Below are 16,148 nucleotides of genomic sequence, written 5' to 3' on the forward strand. Positions count from 1 at the left end.
TGGGTTATTACAGATGCAAAGCGTGGTTAAGAACATAAAGGCTCTGAAAGTGTAATAGGTGGTCAGAATCATCGCTGGAAATGTGTCAGGACAGCTGACCCGCTGAAAGGTCGTTAGGTTCTGTTTAACACGAGCCACACGGACGGTTCCCTGTGCTCGGTGTTCCCCTGCTTTACAGCAAGTCAAACATATCTGATGTCTGGCTTTATTAGGTGTTTATTGTTGCTGGGAATGTCTCCAAGTGCGTCTCCATTCCAGCACAAAACAGAGCTTGTGCTGGTTGCTAAGCGACTGCAGATGCCTGAGGGGTGGGGGTTGGGGGCCGGAACTTCACCGGACTGAGCTATGACTCATTTTTCCAGAAGCAGTCTTTAACCCCCCCCCTCCCCATATGTACACACCCAGGTCAGGATGACCTCCCCTCCCCCTCCTTTTGTTTGTCTGTTTGGTTGGTTTGTTCGTTCGTTCGTTTGGCAGCTGCCATGGTCTCTATCTGACTGTTCACGTGTGATTCACAGAGGCAATGCCGTTTTACATTTATAACCAGGTCAGCAAACATGTCTTTGGTTGGCTGACTGTTTGTGATTTGGTTGAAATTTACTCTCTTTGGCTTTAAGGCTTTGGAATCCCCTTCGAACATCCCCTGAAATGGCTGTTCTTATGTTTCATTTCGGAAAAGGATAGTTTTGTCGAGTTCCTGTCAGTTCCATTAAACTCCGTGAATGGCGCCCATGTCTGGCACTTAAAGCAGACCTTTCTGCTGTGGCTTCTTTTAGACAGACCGTCCTTCTTGGAGGAGCTGCTTCTTCCAGCTCTGTAAACAATCAACTTGCCATTTTATTATTCTGTTCCTTCATGTGCTCCGTTAAAACGTCCGGAGGACTAAATTAAAAATCAGAGTTCTGAGGATATTGTTTTTTCCTCCCCCCAGTTGAAGTGGTCTGATTCCACATCAAGCAACGTAACGAAAAACTCATCTCCAACTGGAGAACTTCTTGTTAAAGGTAAGGAACGTTTTCATAGCATGTCTGCTTCTCCGCTTGGTGTTTTATGATTGAGCTTGAGTCATTGGGTCAGGGCTCACCTCTGAATTTACGGGGGCTCCTGCTTTACGGGGGCTCCTGCCTTTACGGGGGCTCCTGCCTTTACGGGGGCTCCGTCAGTTCTGTCAACATCAGCCCCGAAAGATGTGCTGTTCTGGTTAATATGTCTGCGTTGTTTCCTGGGTACATGACTACGTAATGTGAGAGTGTCCTGCTATGCCTAGAGGTAGTGGTGCTTCCTGCATTGGTGTGGTTCTCGTTGGGTAGGTCTAACATCTAACCCATCTCTCCTGCTGACTTCTGAAACGCAGTTTCCAAAGGAGCAGGCTGTGGACTCCTTTGAGAAGGCCATCCTGAGGTTACTGAGCCAGGGGGACGTGCTGGAGGGCAGGGAGCTGGAGGGGACACTCAGGTGGGTCTCACTGGCGGGGGACACTTGGGTGGGTCTCACCTGCGGGGACACTCGGTGGGTCTCACTGGAGGGGACACTCGGGTGGGTCTCACTGGAGGGGACACTCGGGTGGGTCTCACCGGCGGGGGACACTCGGGTGGGTCTCACCTGCGGGGACACTCGGGTGGGTCTCACCGGCGGGGACACTCTGGTGGGTCTCACCGGCGGGGACACTCTGGTGGGTCTCACCGGCGGGGACACTCTGGTGGGTCTCACCGGCGGGGACACTCGGGTGGGTCTCACCGGCGGGGACCTCTGGTGGGTCTCACCGGAGGGGACACTCGGGTGGGTCTCACTGCTCTGCCCCCTCCTTCACTGGCAAGGTGACCTTAGCAGGTGACAGCAGGCCGAACAGCTTGAGTGTGAGAGCCGTGACATTGCAAGGAGTGTTATTTCTGTAATCTTTTAAAAATGTCTTTGTTCTCTTACTGGTTTATGGCATTGATAGTAGTCTTTATAGAATTTGTTGTTCTTGTGCTGTGCTGTGCTGTGCTGTGCTGTGCTGTGCTGTGCTGTGTGTGTGTGTGTGTGAGTGATGTTTATTACATTGTGGAGACCAGATGTCCCCACTGTGTGATAGAAACCTGTTACTTTGCCTTCATGGGTCAATTCCATAAAAAATTGGATTGCAGTCAAAAAACTAAAGTCTTGCATTTTGTTTAGTTACTTTGCGTTAAGGTTTTTCCCCATATAAATGAATGGACAGTCTCCACACAGATATGAATACTAACATGTGTGGTGTGTGTGTGTGTTACTGTGTGCTATCCTGGCTTCCTGAATGAAACTCGGCCCTGTAGCTCCGTGTCACTGGAGTTGCCCATATTTGGAGCTGGTGCAGTGTGAACACCAGCCAGGCTGCTTTTCCGTTGGCTCCCAAAGGCAACAATACCACGTCTGGAAGCCAGCAGGGCTCCGCCTCTGCTCTGCCCTTTCGTTTTCTGCAAAACGAAAGCATTCCGCCGGCAGCGCCCTGGGGGGAGGCAGCGTTTCCATTCCCCTCCCCCCAAAACAAATAAGATGCACGTGGAGTTTAAGCATCTGTGTGACCCAGGCTGTGCAATTTCATTCTTAATGCATGGTCTCCCCCAGAGGGCAGCTTTGCAGAATAAATTATCGATTCAGGGGGAGCAGATTCCTGTTTGTTGCATCGCATTTTTCACACAGTGGCTGCCTGCAGGGGCTGCTTGATACGATTGGAAGTGCCTGGTGGTGCCAAGCTGCGCGCTTCTTAGCGAGGGTCTGGTGGTACAAATGGGAAGTTTCCTTTTTAAAGCACAACTCCCGCTTTCGGTATGTAGGTCAGCGCTGCTGATGTCATTCGCCTTCCTGTGCCGTTCCTGAGCGGCTCTGTGTCCATTCAGCTTGTGTGTCCTTTATTACCGGTGTTTGGCTTCTCTCTCTCTGTTTAAGCCGTAGTTACTGGTGCAGCATCACGGTGTTGCTCGAGTGACCCGAAAGGGCCCGTGTTGGGAGACCGGCCTCTAACCATGTCCCTTTTCTGTCTGCTACAGGGAGAGGTTCCTGTCCACGCCGCCTGCTTTTCGCAAGTCTGCCAAGGTCTGTAGCTTCTTCCTGTCGGACTCGTCCAGCCCAGGCTGCAGCCATTGTGAGTACCTACAGGCCGTCTCCATGGTAAAGCGGGCCGGAGCTGGTCCCAAGGGACACCTGCTCTCGCGTCAGCCGCTTAATGAAACGGTGTACGGGCTCGACCCCGGCGCTACATGCATATGCAGGGTCCCGGTCCTTAATGAAACGGCGTACGGCTCGACCCCGGCGCTACATGCTAATGCAGGGTCCCGGTCCTTAATGAAACTGCGTACGGCTCGACCCCGGCGCTACATGCATATGCAGGGTCCCGGTCCTTAATGAAACGGCGTACAGGCTCGACCCCGGCGCTACATGCTAATGCAGGGTCCCGGTCCTTAATGAAACGGCGTACGGGCTCGACCCCGGCGCTACATGCATATGCAGGGTCCCGGTCCTTAATGAAACGGCGTACGGCTCGACCCCGGCGCTACATGCTAATGCAGGGTCCCGGTCCTTAATGAAACGGCGTACGGCTCGACCCCGGCGCTACATGCATATGCAGGGGTCCCGGTCCTTAATGAAACGGCGTACGGGCTCGACCCCGGCGCTACATGCATATGCAGGGTCCCGGTCCTTAATGAAACGGCGTACGGGCTCGACCCCGGGGCTACATGCATATGCAGGGTCCCGGTCCTTAATGAAACGGCGTACGGCTCGACCCCGGCGCTACATGCTAATGCAGGGTCCCGGTCCTTAATGAAACGGCGTACGGGCTCGACCCCGGCGCTACATGCTAATGCAGGGTCCCGGTCCTTAATGAAACGGCGTACGGGCTCGACCCCGGCGCTACATGCATATGCAGGGTCCCGGTCCTCAGCCAAGCGGTGCTGTTTCCCACGGGGGGTGTCAGATGAGAGGTGACTGTCCTGTCCTAATTGCTAAAGATGTCTTCAAATCTAAATGGCACTTAGACTTCAAGGGGCTCCCATTGCACATCTGCTATATCTTAAGGCAAATCCGTACCTCAACTTTTATGGGAAGATGTTTGCTTACAGTGAACCTGAATCCCCCCCCCCCCCCCCCCCCCCCCCCACTTTAGCCATCGGTTTCCTGTGCACCCCCCTCCCTGTATGCTTCCCAAGCCCCTACCCCCCAAAACACACCTCCGCTATTGGCTCCTTGTGTCCCCTTCCCCGCCCCTACCCCCCCCCCCCCACACACACACACACACACACACCCACACACCCACCTCAGCCATTGGCTCCTTGTGACCCCCCCTCACAATGATGATGGGTTGCACAGAGGAGTGGAAACGATTCCAAACCAAAAGGCTGCCGATGTTGTTGCTCCAGATGTTACGCTGCTTCTCAGGATAATTTTGTGTGATTTGTGCACAGTGTAAATATTTTGATGGTCATTAAATTGCATTAGTGAGCATAACACAGAATGTAATTTCCCTGCTTCCTCAGCCACCGAGTGTGTAATCAGCTTAACATGGGCGTTTTCTAAATACAAAATGAATTTCCTGCTTTGATATCAGCATCTCCAGTTGAAGCTTTAAAGCTAATGAGAAATTCTGAATTAAAAGAAATAAGCTTTGGTTATCATCCATGGTATAAAAACCAGTGTGAGATGTAATTCCCCATTGTTCCTCCAGTTAAGTACGTTTTTATTTGCTCTTTACCTCAAAACTTATTAGTACTGCAGAGGAATCGTTACCAGAAAATAATTGGTGGTGATCAATGAAAACCAGGAATGGAAATAATTTATTAAGAATAAATGGCCGGAAGAACTTTATTTTCACAGGCAAGAGAGAAAACGTCGTGTCCCGCTGTGTGTAGCGACTTGAAAATTTAATGGCAGTTTCTGCAGCATCACACACAGTTGGACAGCGCTGTGTGTACGACCGATTTTAGTGAAACACAAATAAGACAAAAGTGTTAATAAACGGTATCTAACTACAGCGTTCACTTCTGCTGAAGAAAAGCGCAGCCGTCTTGAATTCTGAGGTATTAGAGGTTCCTCTGACTTTCCGAGTTGGAATTCTGACTTCAGGGGGGCATTTATATTGGAATTTCCGACAAGGAACCTGGAAATTCCGACTTCCCAGTTCAAATGGAACATAGCGTAAATCACAGGAGGATGGACTGGTGCATTGTGGGGTAAGAGCAGACAGTGTGACACCTCCAACCACGGCTGGAGCGGGCGGCTGCGTTAAGGGGCGGCCACTCTGTGTCTCTGCCTGCTGTTTTAATGAGGATACAAGTGGCTTGGGGAGGATTTATTGGGTGTTTTTACTGAAAGCCCAGAAACCAAAAATATCCAGGCTGTGGAGGGTGACATTCCAAGTGCCATCCTGCCAGTGCAGTGGGCTCGGTCCTGTGCGGTGCCGGGGCGGTTCCTGTGAGGTGCCGGGGCGGTTCCTGTGAGGTGCCGGGGCGGTTCCTGTGAGGTGCCGGGGCGGTTCCTGTGAGGTGCCGGGGCGGTTCCTGTGAGGTGCCGGGGCGGTTCCTGTGTGGTGCCGGGGCGGTTCCTGTGTGGTGCCGGGGCAGTTCCTGTGAGGTGCCAGGGCGGTTCCTGTAGGTCCTAGTGCTTTTTGACGCTCTGCAGTTCCCAAACACTTATGTTTGAAGGCACAGTACCAATGTCTCAGATCACGAGCTGTGCTTAGATTGGGGGTGACTTATGTGTATTGAGGAGGTATCGTGCTTTATGCAAAGCTTCCACCCGTTTACCCATTTTGCTACACTGCTTGTATATACGTGTAGCGATAGGTCTGCCCTCTGCTGGTCGGGTGGAGTATCACTGCTGTGTGCAGCACCGACCACAACCATCCACCTCCGTAGCTAAATGCAGTTTGAACACAAGCTGCAGTGCCGACGACCGTCCCCAGTGTGAACTGGGCTTCAAGCAAACTCAAGCTGGTTTCTGTTGTTCTGAGTATTTTTAACTCTGCAAATAATACAAAAATTAGAAGGCAGAGGGGTTTCACACTCAGAAAATGGAGACATTGATGTGTTTGTGGAATTTAGAAATACTGTGGTTGAGATGTATCTCTTAGACTGGAGGAAACGTTTGTGATGTTGGTGATTCACCGGTAAATATCGGAAAGTGCAAACTGATCATCAGCAGGTTAATGCAAGGTGGGAGTGGGGGGGGGGGGGGGGAGCATAGATTTACGTGCATATTTCTGCTTCACCTGGATGTCAGCAGCACCTTTGTGCTCCAATGGCACTATGGTGCTTTTGGCTTCGTGTGGCCTGAACATCCGGCTGCTTTTCTGCTAGTCAGCCGTCCTGGTGAATACACACCAGAGCACACACCAGGCTCGTGGTGTCCAGGCCCCTCGCCAGACACCTTTCCCCCCTCACAGCCCCCGGCCGCTCTCGTCTCCCTCTGCAGGTACGGCACCCCCCCTGGGGAAGCCTGCCACAGCAGGCGAGCACTTCGTGGAGGACGGTTCCGAGGCCTCTCGAGCCAGGAGGAAGGGTGCGCGCTGAGTACTACCTCTGCCCGCTCCCGACGTGGAGCGGACCACCCGACACAGTGGGGAGGGGGGTTCAGGGTCTGTGTGCCACTCACTACGGTGATCGACCTCCATCTGCAGCTCCAAACATGGAGTGAACCACCTTACACAGTGGGGAGGGGGTTCAGGGTCTGTGCGTCCCCACATGGCTGTGATCAGCCTCCATCTGCCACTCGAAACATGGAGCGAACCACCTTACACAGTGGGAGGGGGGTTCAGGGTCTGTGCGTCACTCACTACGGTGATCAGCCTCCATCTGCCGCTCCAAACATGGATGTGAACCACCTTACACAGTGGGAGGGGGGTTCAGTTAATCATAAAAAAATGCCATCTTGATTCACACCTCTATGCAATTTCATTTCTAAATTACAATGGTTCTCCTGCATTGTATTACATCAGCTGGATCAAAACAAGTGCTTCTACTCCTCCCCAGAGTGTTTCAAGCATCCCATAATTCTGCGTGGTCTTTAAAGGATGCTTTTCCACTGCATCGGGTACCTTACTGTGGTACTTCAAAAACCGGTACCAGTACTGAATGACATCACAGCTTGAGGCGGGTATTTTGTACTGAATTTGAAACATGGCTGTATATTATAGGGCTGGACGATATGCGATATTCATACCAACACGGCATGTTGTGCATGTGCTGTTCTTACTGCGCGTCGGCTGGATTAAGGTCAGGCTTTCTCTTACTTTCGGTTCTGCATGAACAGTAAAGCGTAGGGAATTTAGGATTCCATAACATTTTTACTCTGTCCCAGAAAACAATTGATCACGTTTTGCAATTTTAATGATTATTCCAAGATAGTCTCATACGTTCAAAAACAGTTTAAAGCTTACCTCCGCTGATTTTGCATGAGTGCTATATGATAATCATCCTTCGTTAAATGACTCCTAGTTGGTTTTTGAGAAATTCATGGTGAACCTCTTTCTTTTGTTTTATAAATACTGCAATATTTATTACAACAAAATCACACATCGCAATACTTTTCCCAATATCATGCTGTCCTATTACGTTGTACAAAATACTTCCCTTACATGTTTTCCTGATCTCTGGTTCTTCCGACCAGATCGCAGTTCAGACTTGGGTCACTTAATTTATTCACGCATCCATTAGTATCATTTGACCTCATTTATCATTATTTTCATGACTGTTTTCAAGGCGCCGGTTGCATTGTGTTTCAGAGGGATGCTATTTGCATAACTGTTCGATAAAGAAAGTGTTTCGAGTCCCACCCCAAAGCACCAAAAAGTACCCCAGTGGTAGTTCTGGTACTGGAGCTTTTGGTCTGGCTGTCTTGGCCACCCTAACTTAATGGCCAGTTGAGCGTTTTTCCTTTCTGCTGTCAGGAGTTGGTTTGTCGCTCCTGGATCAGTCGCATGTCTGGCACAGTCATGTTTTATTGTGTTTCCGTTTGCAGTTTGAACGTAATAAATGTTAAAATTTTAAGAACAAATGCTTGTTACAGAGAATCTCAATTCTAAGCAAAAGAATCATGATTCGCCCTTTTGTGAGAATCGCGCAGTCCCACGCCGCTAAGGCTGAAGGACCAAGTGCTTCTAGACACAGAAACGGTAAAGCTTTTAAAAGCACAGCCCATTACTGTGTTTAAGTCGAGCTCTTTCTACCATAACGCTGCTTCCCCTGCCTGATTACGGTGCTTAACGCAGTCTGAGACTTTCTCTGCGCGCTAATTACCGCTGGCACACCACGCCACGCGCCGTTCTCCCAGATATCACCCCCCCACCCCCCATTTTCCCAAATTAATCTGATCCGGAAAGTGGCACACACACTCTTTCATCATGTACATTTTTATTAGATAAACTGTATAAGGCGAGGTTTAAACCTTTTCCCCAGTGACTGCCTGCAGTGCGTTAGCTCCAGCAAGCGTCTCTCTCCCAGGGTCCGTAGAAAGCAGAAGTACCCCTGTGTGTTTTCTTTCACGATTGTTCATTTCAAATGGGACTTAATTGATTTAAATCATCAGTTCAAGTTGCAAACACTGGAAATCCTCTAATGGAATAGTGCTGCTTGTACTGTAGTTGTCGTACTAGTCGTGTTGTTGCAGATGTGTGGGCGTGTTCTATATGGACTAAACACTAAAACGAATACTTTCCGTAAATCTGATGTAGATCCATCAGATGACAGCTAGAGCGGAACAGGAAACGAGAGCTGGGCATTCTCTCTCTCTGAAGGAATGTCCCAGGCTGCTGTTTCCCTAGCAACCTGTAGGAGGCGGTGTGACAGCCATGCTCACTCTGCTCATGAGTTCCTCTCTCCGCCCCCCACCAGATATGGAGTCTTTCATTCTTGGGTACCGCAAGAAGCCTGGCAGCAGGAGCCCGAGCCTCGGGTGAGTCTGCAGGGGGCAGCCTCGTGCCACTGCTTTCTCTGCTTATAGCTTGGTTTGTGTTGAGGGTCAGTGCCCCCCATATGCTAATGGACCCTCCCCACCCCCCTCAAAGACTCCAGGGTGTAAGGAGCCCACAGACTGACAGTCGGAGACCCCCCCACCCAGAGCTGAACGGAGTGACAGACTGGAGGAGGAAGAATCCTGTGCAGAAGTCTGGCCCGGATCCCTGTGGGGCAGGACCACAGAAGGTATGTGAGGTTGGGATGGACCGGGCATACAGGTGTGTGCACGGGTCAGAACCGGCCGGGCCTGGGCTCACTACACAGGGGTCAGAACCGGCCGGACCCTGGCTCACTACACAGGGGTCAGAACCGGCCGGACCCTGGCTCACTACACAGGGGTCAGAACCGGCCGGACCCTGGCTCACTACACAGGGGTCAGAACCGGCCGGGTCCCGGTTCACTGCATGCGGGTCAGAATCACTGACCTCCGGCTCTCTGTATGCTGGTCAGAACTGGCTGGAGAGACCTCAGAGACCTCCGAGACGACAGCCTAACGTTATGGAGCGGGGGGAGCCCGCTCATCATTACCATTTTCTGCCACCCTCTTGTATTTTCACCAGCATTTATTCTCCCCTGGCTGTGTGTACTTTGTGGACCCCCCTCCCATCAGTTTAGCTGATGGAGATGGATGATGGTTCAGTGGGTCCAGTGGGTGGTAGTGGCAGGTAGCGTGAGGGTCTTTGCCCCAGGTTCAGGGACGTGATCGGAGCGACAGCAGCGATCATCCAGATCGCCCAGAAGTGGGTCTCCTGCACCCTCAGCACTCGGACCCTGAGAACCCCCACAGTGTCCCCCAGAAGTGGGTGTCCTGCACCCTCAGCACTCGGACCCTGAGAACCCCCACAGTGTCCCCCAGAAGTGGGTGTCCTGCACCCTCAGCACTCGGACCCTGAGAACCCCCACAGTGTCGCCCAGAAGTGGGTGTCCTGCACCCTCAGCACTCAGACCCTGAGAACCCCCACAGTGTCGCCCAGAAGTGGGTCTCCTGCACCCTCAGCACTCGGACCCTGAGAACCCCCACAGTGTCGCCCAGAAGTGGGTCTCCTACACCCTCAGCACTCAGACCCTGAGAACCCCCACAGTGTCACCCAGAAGTGGGTGTCCTGCACCCTCAGCACTCGGACCCTGAGAACCCCCACAGTGTCGCCCTGCTTGTGTCCATGTCTCCTGAGTCTGTCTTCTGTCAACAGCACCCCAGCGATGAGAAACGGAGCGGGCCGCCCGCCATCAAGAGCAAAGCGAGAGCTTCGGCAGCAGACAGGTAAGGAGCATCACACTGGGGGCTGTGGGGAGCTGGTCACTCTTAATTAGGGGAAACGGCATAAAGTGGTCCATTGTTACCTGGTTAACACACTGTGAGGGAGACCCTCTGTGAGGGAGACGCGCTTTGAGGAAGACCCTCTGTGAGGGAGACGCGCTTTGAGGAAGACCCTCTGTGAGGGAGACGCGCTTTGAGGGAGATCCACGGTGAGGCGCAGACGCACTGTGAGACAGACCGGAAGTTTACTGTGGTACCAGTACTGTTTTGATTTTTATGTAATATGGAGAATTTTTTTGGTATCTGCTACATTGTAATTGATCATGTGCACTATTTAAAATGTAATTCTTACAGCTATTGTTTTGTGTTGGATATAAGGAAAAACTACACCAATTATCACACCTTCTGTGATGTTTGAGTTTTAAATAACATTGTACCATTAAGGAATGATTTCTCAAAGGACGGCATTTCTCTCTATGTAAGTTATGCTGCTGCTGTATAATGTCTGTTAACTGACTAAATCTTACTGGTAAGGGTTACGATAAACACGCACTATTCAAAATAAAAAGCTTGTTTTGAGTCAGACTGACTTATACACATACATATATACATGAAGTGTAACTCTATTCAATAGACCAGAGCAATCCACACATGATAGTGAATTAAACTATTAACCAAAAGCAGTAAAATAAACACAAATTATTTTGTAGCAGCCAAAAAACAGCAAACAAAAACCATCCCCGTACATATACCTAATACAAACCATTCCTCTTCTAAACAGAAGTGACATCACTTCCGTCAGTACCACGGAATTTCAGAATAAAAGTCTTGTGGATCTAACGTCCCACAGTGGATCAGCCACATAGTGGATCTGCAGCCATATTCCTGTCAAAGGGGCAGGGTCTGTGCGCCTGGCCCCGTGGTGACATGTGACAGCCCCGTGTTTGTCTTCTCAGGGAGAAGCTGAAGAAGCCAGAGGCCAGGGCGGCTTCTACCTCTAATGGGGTGGGCAGACCGGGCCCTCCGCAGCTCACGCGGCAGACGGGCAGCAAAGGTAAAGGTCGTGAGCCCCTCGGGAGGGCAGGCCGGGCTCTCAGCAGCCGGGCAGCAAAGGTAAAGGTCGTGAGCCCCTCGGGAGGGTAGGCCGGGCTCTCAGCAGCCGGGCAGCAAAGGTAAAGGTTGTGAGCCCCTCGGGAGGGTAGGCCGGGCTCTCAGCAGCCAGGCAGCAAAGGTAAAGGTTGTGAGCCCCTCGGGAGGGTAGGCCGGGCTCTCAGCAGCCGGGCAGCAAAGGTAAAGGTTGTGAGCCCCTCGGGAGGGTAGGCCGGGCTCTCAGCAGCCGGGCAGCTAAGGTAAAGGTCGTGAGCCCTTTGGGAGGGCAGGCCGGGCTCTCAGCAGCTCACGCGGCAGACAGGGGGCAAAGGTAAATGTCGCGAGCCCTTCGGGAGGGCAGGCCAGGCTGCGGCCGTTGTGAGCTTCTCTTCATTCTCTGTGCAGGCGGCGGTTGCTGCTGCTGCTGTTCCTGCCAGCTTGGATCAGGCCGGGCATGGGTGGGGCAATCCAGGGCTGGGAAGGGTGGGGCGAGGCATGGGCATGACTGGGAAGGGTGGGGCGAGGCATGGGTGAGGTCAGGAGGGCGGGGCAGTCCGTGGCTGGGAAGGGTGAGGCGAGGCAGGGCCAGACATGTTGGCGTCACCACACTAACACTCGCCAGCTGCCAGGTTTCATTGCAGATACATTCTTGTTTAATTAACTTTCACTAAACTGTCAGTAGGAAAGAGCCATACAATCCAGATCTCGTCATGCCAAGCACTGTCGATTGTTCTGTAGCTGAGGAAGAGCCTTATATAAAGGGGCAGTTGTCTTTATTTAACCTCCCACATGTGAATGTGCTGTGCTTGTGCCCACAGGGCTGGGCCCCGATGCGTACGGCGAGACGTCCTCGGAGAGCTACAGCCCCCCCTCCAGTCCGCAGCATGATGGGAGGGAGAGCCTGGAGAGCGAGGACGAGAAGGACAGAGGTGGGCGTGTTTCCCGTAGCTCGCACACCATTAAATGCACATCAGGGCGACTCCATTAGGTCTGAACCCTGGTGTCTTCCTGAAGATGTCGGTCCTTCATGACGGAGCTCTGTGTTCTGATCCTTCCCGCAGAAACAGACAGTAACTCCGACGACTCCAGTAAAGGCAGAGCAGACAGCTTCCTGCTCAGCAGTAAGCCTGTAGGGGGCGCCGTCGTGGCCACCGTGCGACCCATGCTGCCCGGAGCGCAGCGGGACGGACCCCCAGCCCCTCCAGAGCTCTCCCCGATGGCCTTCATGCAGCCTGTGGCATTTGTGGTGCCAAACGGCACCAGCAGGACAGAGAAGCCAGCTGGAGGTGTGATGGTGCCGCTGCCTGCCGCCTTCCGCGAGCCCCTCGCCACAGGCCCCCTAGGGGACGTCGAGAAGCATCCGCCGGCACCCCCCTCACAGCTGGGCCTGCCGGCCCCCGCCAGCCCAGCCACCCAGCCCCTGGTTCAGCGGTTCAAGATGGCCCCCGTCCCCAGCCCCGCTCCTGGCCCACCGAACTCGGAGGGCGGGGCCTCCGCCACAGTACACCAGCCACCAATGGGCGCCATCAGCGTGATCCCGCCCAGCCCCGCCTACGTGTCCCCCCTGCAGGCGGCATTCCCCAGCACCGAACCTTCCTTGCCGGAGCTCCATCCCAAAGCCCCAGGGATATCTCTGCCCTCCGCCCTGCCCTCGTCCTACAGCCTCGCCGCCCCCACGCTTGCCGGGCCCCCGGCTTCCTCGGCCACCTCCACGCCGGGCCAGTCGCAGGCCGCCACGGTGCCCACGCATGTTCCTGGCCCCGCCCCCACGCCGAACCCCGCCCTGACGCACAGCCCCGCCCCTCAGCCGCCACAGCCCGGCCCTCCTCAGCCAGCCGGCTGCAGTGCCTGCGGTTGCCGTGGCAGCTGCGGAAACATGCACCCGCCCAGCTACTGCTATGCACCCCAGATGGCGCGGCAGGCTTTCAGCATGCAGCCCTTCCTGCACCTGACGTCGCTCTGTGGCGGCGGGGGGCGGGGCCTACCTCAGCCAGGGGGGCGGGAGCACCGGCGCCACCCAGCTGCCCTTCTTCCCGGCGGCGCCTTCGCCCTACGGCGGCGGGCCGCTGCTGCACACGCCCTCCGAGCCCGTGCTGGGGGCCCAGGCCGGCTACGGCCTGCAGCACCTGGCCGCCTTCGGCCGCTTTTACCAGCCGCTCTTCCCGTCGGTGGGGGTGCTGCCCGGCCTGAAGAAGGGCGCCGGCGCGTCCTGCTACAACTGTGGGGTCAGTGGGCACTATGCACAGGACTGCAAACAGCCCTCCATTGACGCAGCGCAGCAAGGTAATGTTACCACAGTCAGGGGGAGGGACTGGAGAGGACCCCTACTAACCCTGCCGTTCCCCCCCCAAGTGAGAAGAGCCGCCGAGCTGCCCCCCCCCGCACAGTCAATGCTTAGGCGCGCAAGGTTGACTTTTGCCTGCGGGGGGCGCCCTCCACCAGCCTACAAGACTTTAAGAGGAGGAAGGGGCTGTACAGTGGTACAGCAGCACGCACCCCACCCCCCCCCGTTGATGCCCAAGCTGTGGGGTCTTTTTTCCCCCCCTTCCTTTATTTATATGTCTGAAAGCGGGACTGGCTGTCAGTAGGCGCCCATGTGGAGTTAGGGCCCTTAGAGCCTCTCGTTTTTGCCTCATTTTTTCCTCCATTTTTCTTCTTCCTGCCACGGTCTCTCCATGTCCCCTGGCATGTGACGTGACCCTCCCTCCCTCTCTGTCTTTCAGGTGGCTTTCGGCTGAAGATCGTCGGCCCTCATGCTTCTGACGGACTGGACAAAGCCGACTGAAGATCACTGCAGCTCCGGTTCAGCCACAAAAAAATATTCCAGAGGCCTGTAATTTTTAAGGGTCCGTTTTTTTTTGTTTTTAAATCCTACCACCTTTTAGAATGTGCTTTGGGGGTTTGGAGAACCTGTAAAAATGTTGTGCCTGAAACTCGCCTCTGCCAAGGTGAGAGGAAGCCCTCGCTGATGGCGGACTCTCCTCCGCTGACGGTGGACTCTCCTCCCCGGACTCTGGGACTTTGCACTGAAGACCGGCGAGTGACACCTGACATCTGTTTACAAAGTTATTTTCTTAAATTGTAAAAATCACCATGTCTCTTAAAGGAGTATGAAGGCCTGGAGATTTGATCTTATTCAGGGGGTGCAGGGAAATTCTATTAGGGTTTGGTTTGTGCGGGGGAGACTTTTATCATTGTATATGTCTGCTTCCTGTTCTCCGGTTCTTTCTGTATGAACAACTTGCAGTCTTGGTGTCTCTCTGCAGGTCCGATGTCAGCTCATAGTTCAGACAGATTTCATTAACATCTCAATGCACAATTTACTTATAAAAAAAAGAGAAAAACTCTAAAACAGAACCATAATTGACTGTGTTGTATCTGTGCCTCTGCCTTGGGTTAGATTACAGATGCGGATGTTTAAAAGGTGGAAATGCAAAGGATTTTTCCATGAGGGAAGGAAAACTATCAAGGACTGTTACAGCAGCTAATTGTCTAAAAATGCAACTTTTATATTTATTTAAAGTACAATGTGTAAATGTTTAAGAATATGGTTTGTATGGACATTTTTGCATACCGCACACATTTCCTGTGTTTCTGAATTTCTTTGGAAACAGTTTTGAATGTACAATGTTTTATTTGAATTTCATACTTTTCTGGCAGTTTCTTGATGTTACAAAGTAATTGTTTCAAAAGCATCTGCAACTTGATAAAATGTGAAGCGTATAATAAGGAGTTAATCGTCATGTGTACGTCACGTCATTACGTTTAATGCTGCTCTGTTGTTATTGTCAATATGCACTATAGCTACTTGGAGTTAATCCCCTTGGTCCGTAAGTGCACTGAGGCAGCGCTGCTCGGTGTGGGGGCGCCGCTGCCTACACACTTCGCCGTTATGCATTCAGTATACCTTTTGGACATTATGCACTCCCGATGTGGCCAGAAGAGGGCGTAGTTCAGAGGCGTCATTGCTTACACTGCAACGTTGATTGGGAAGTGGTTGATTTCCATGCGAGCGTATTGCAGTTTCTGTGGCGAGCCGACCGTAGCTTCTGTTGTGGTCACCCTGGATGCAAATTAGATTATTATTCTCTTTTTGTTCTTTTCGTTTCTTCCCTCCAGCGGCAGAGGGAGGCCGCTCTGTCCGGCATGCTTTGTGTACTTATGCACGTGTTCACATATGTAGAGGCACACACACTAAAGCATAAGACACGTCCAGGCTGGAGAGGATTTCTGAAATTTGCAGGAACATTCGAGAAGCACATCTGTGTTTACTCTGTGGTGGGGAATATACGCGTCCTGTTTGCTTGATTCCAGCCAGTTCCAAGAAAATTGGATTTTCAGTTTTCTTTCTTTCTTGGAGGTCTCTGACCGATTGTCAGAGAGAACTTTATCCTTAGTTTCTTTAAAATGGTGAAAATGGTTTTAAAAGTATTTAACACTCCGAGTTGCGCGTAGAAGTCCTTCCTTTTGTAATGGCGAAAACGATATCATTTATATTGACGTAAAATGAACAGTGGGTGATGTGGAATTTATTTTGATTAAAATCGCAGTTAATGCATAAAAAATAAGGAAGAATAAATGTGGATTAGGTATTTGAGCTGAGTGACCTACGTGATCATATAGACTACATCGGAACCTCCCGTTTGTTAAATTTCTACAAAGGATTGAAATGCTGTGTTACTAGGAGGGCATATTACCTCCAGTCTGTTTACTGTACTTTGATATTTAAATGTTGTGTACTAATTAGTAAGGTAAATATTTCTAAAGCAAAGTTGACTTTTATGCAAATTGATCCCCTCCCCCAAGATTTTTTCAGCAATAAATAAAATTTATCACAC

General features: G+C 52.1%; 1 protein-coding gene across 1 annotated transcript in view; it reads left to right on the plus strand.

The window, feature by feature from the left end:
• The window catches only part of LOC125728174 (zinc finger CCHC domain-containing protein 2-like), a 28,198-nt gene extending 12,051 nt beyond the window's left edge, over positions 1 to 16,147 (plus strand). The window contains 14 exon segments of the mRNA XM_049005237.1: positions 932 to 967; positions 969 to 1,004; positions 1,355 to 1,455; positions 3,006 to 3,352; positions 6,424 to 6,510; positions 8,064 to 8,122; positions 8,771 to 8,901; positions 9,014 to 9,149; positions 10,154 to 10,224; positions 11,178 to 11,275; positions 12,129 to 12,239; positions 12,372 to 13,273; positions 13,275 to 13,593; positions 14,034 to 16,147. Of these exon segments, the coding sequence (XP_048861194.1) occupies positions 932 to 967; positions 969 to 1,004; positions 1,355 to 1,455; positions 3,006 to 3,352; positions 6,424 to 6,510; positions 8,064 to 8,122; positions 8,771 to 8,901; positions 9,014 to 9,149; positions 10,154 to 10,224; positions 11,178 to 11,275; positions 12,129 to 12,239; positions 12,372 to 13,273; positions 13,275 to 13,593; positions 14,034 to 14,095 (2,496 nt within the window). The 3' untranslated portion in view covers positions 14,096 to 16,147.
• Position 16,148: the final 1 nt, after the last annotated feature.

This window comes from Brienomyrus brachyistius, unplaced genomic scaffold (assembly GCF_023856365.1).
Source record: "Brienomyrus brachyistius isolate T26 unplaced genomic scaffold, BBRACH_0.4 scaffold184, whole genome shotgun sequence".
NCBI classification, from domain to species: domain Eukaryota; kingdom Metazoa; phylum Chordata; class Actinopteri; order Osteoglossiformes; family Mormyridae; genus Brienomyrus; species Brienomyrus brachyistius.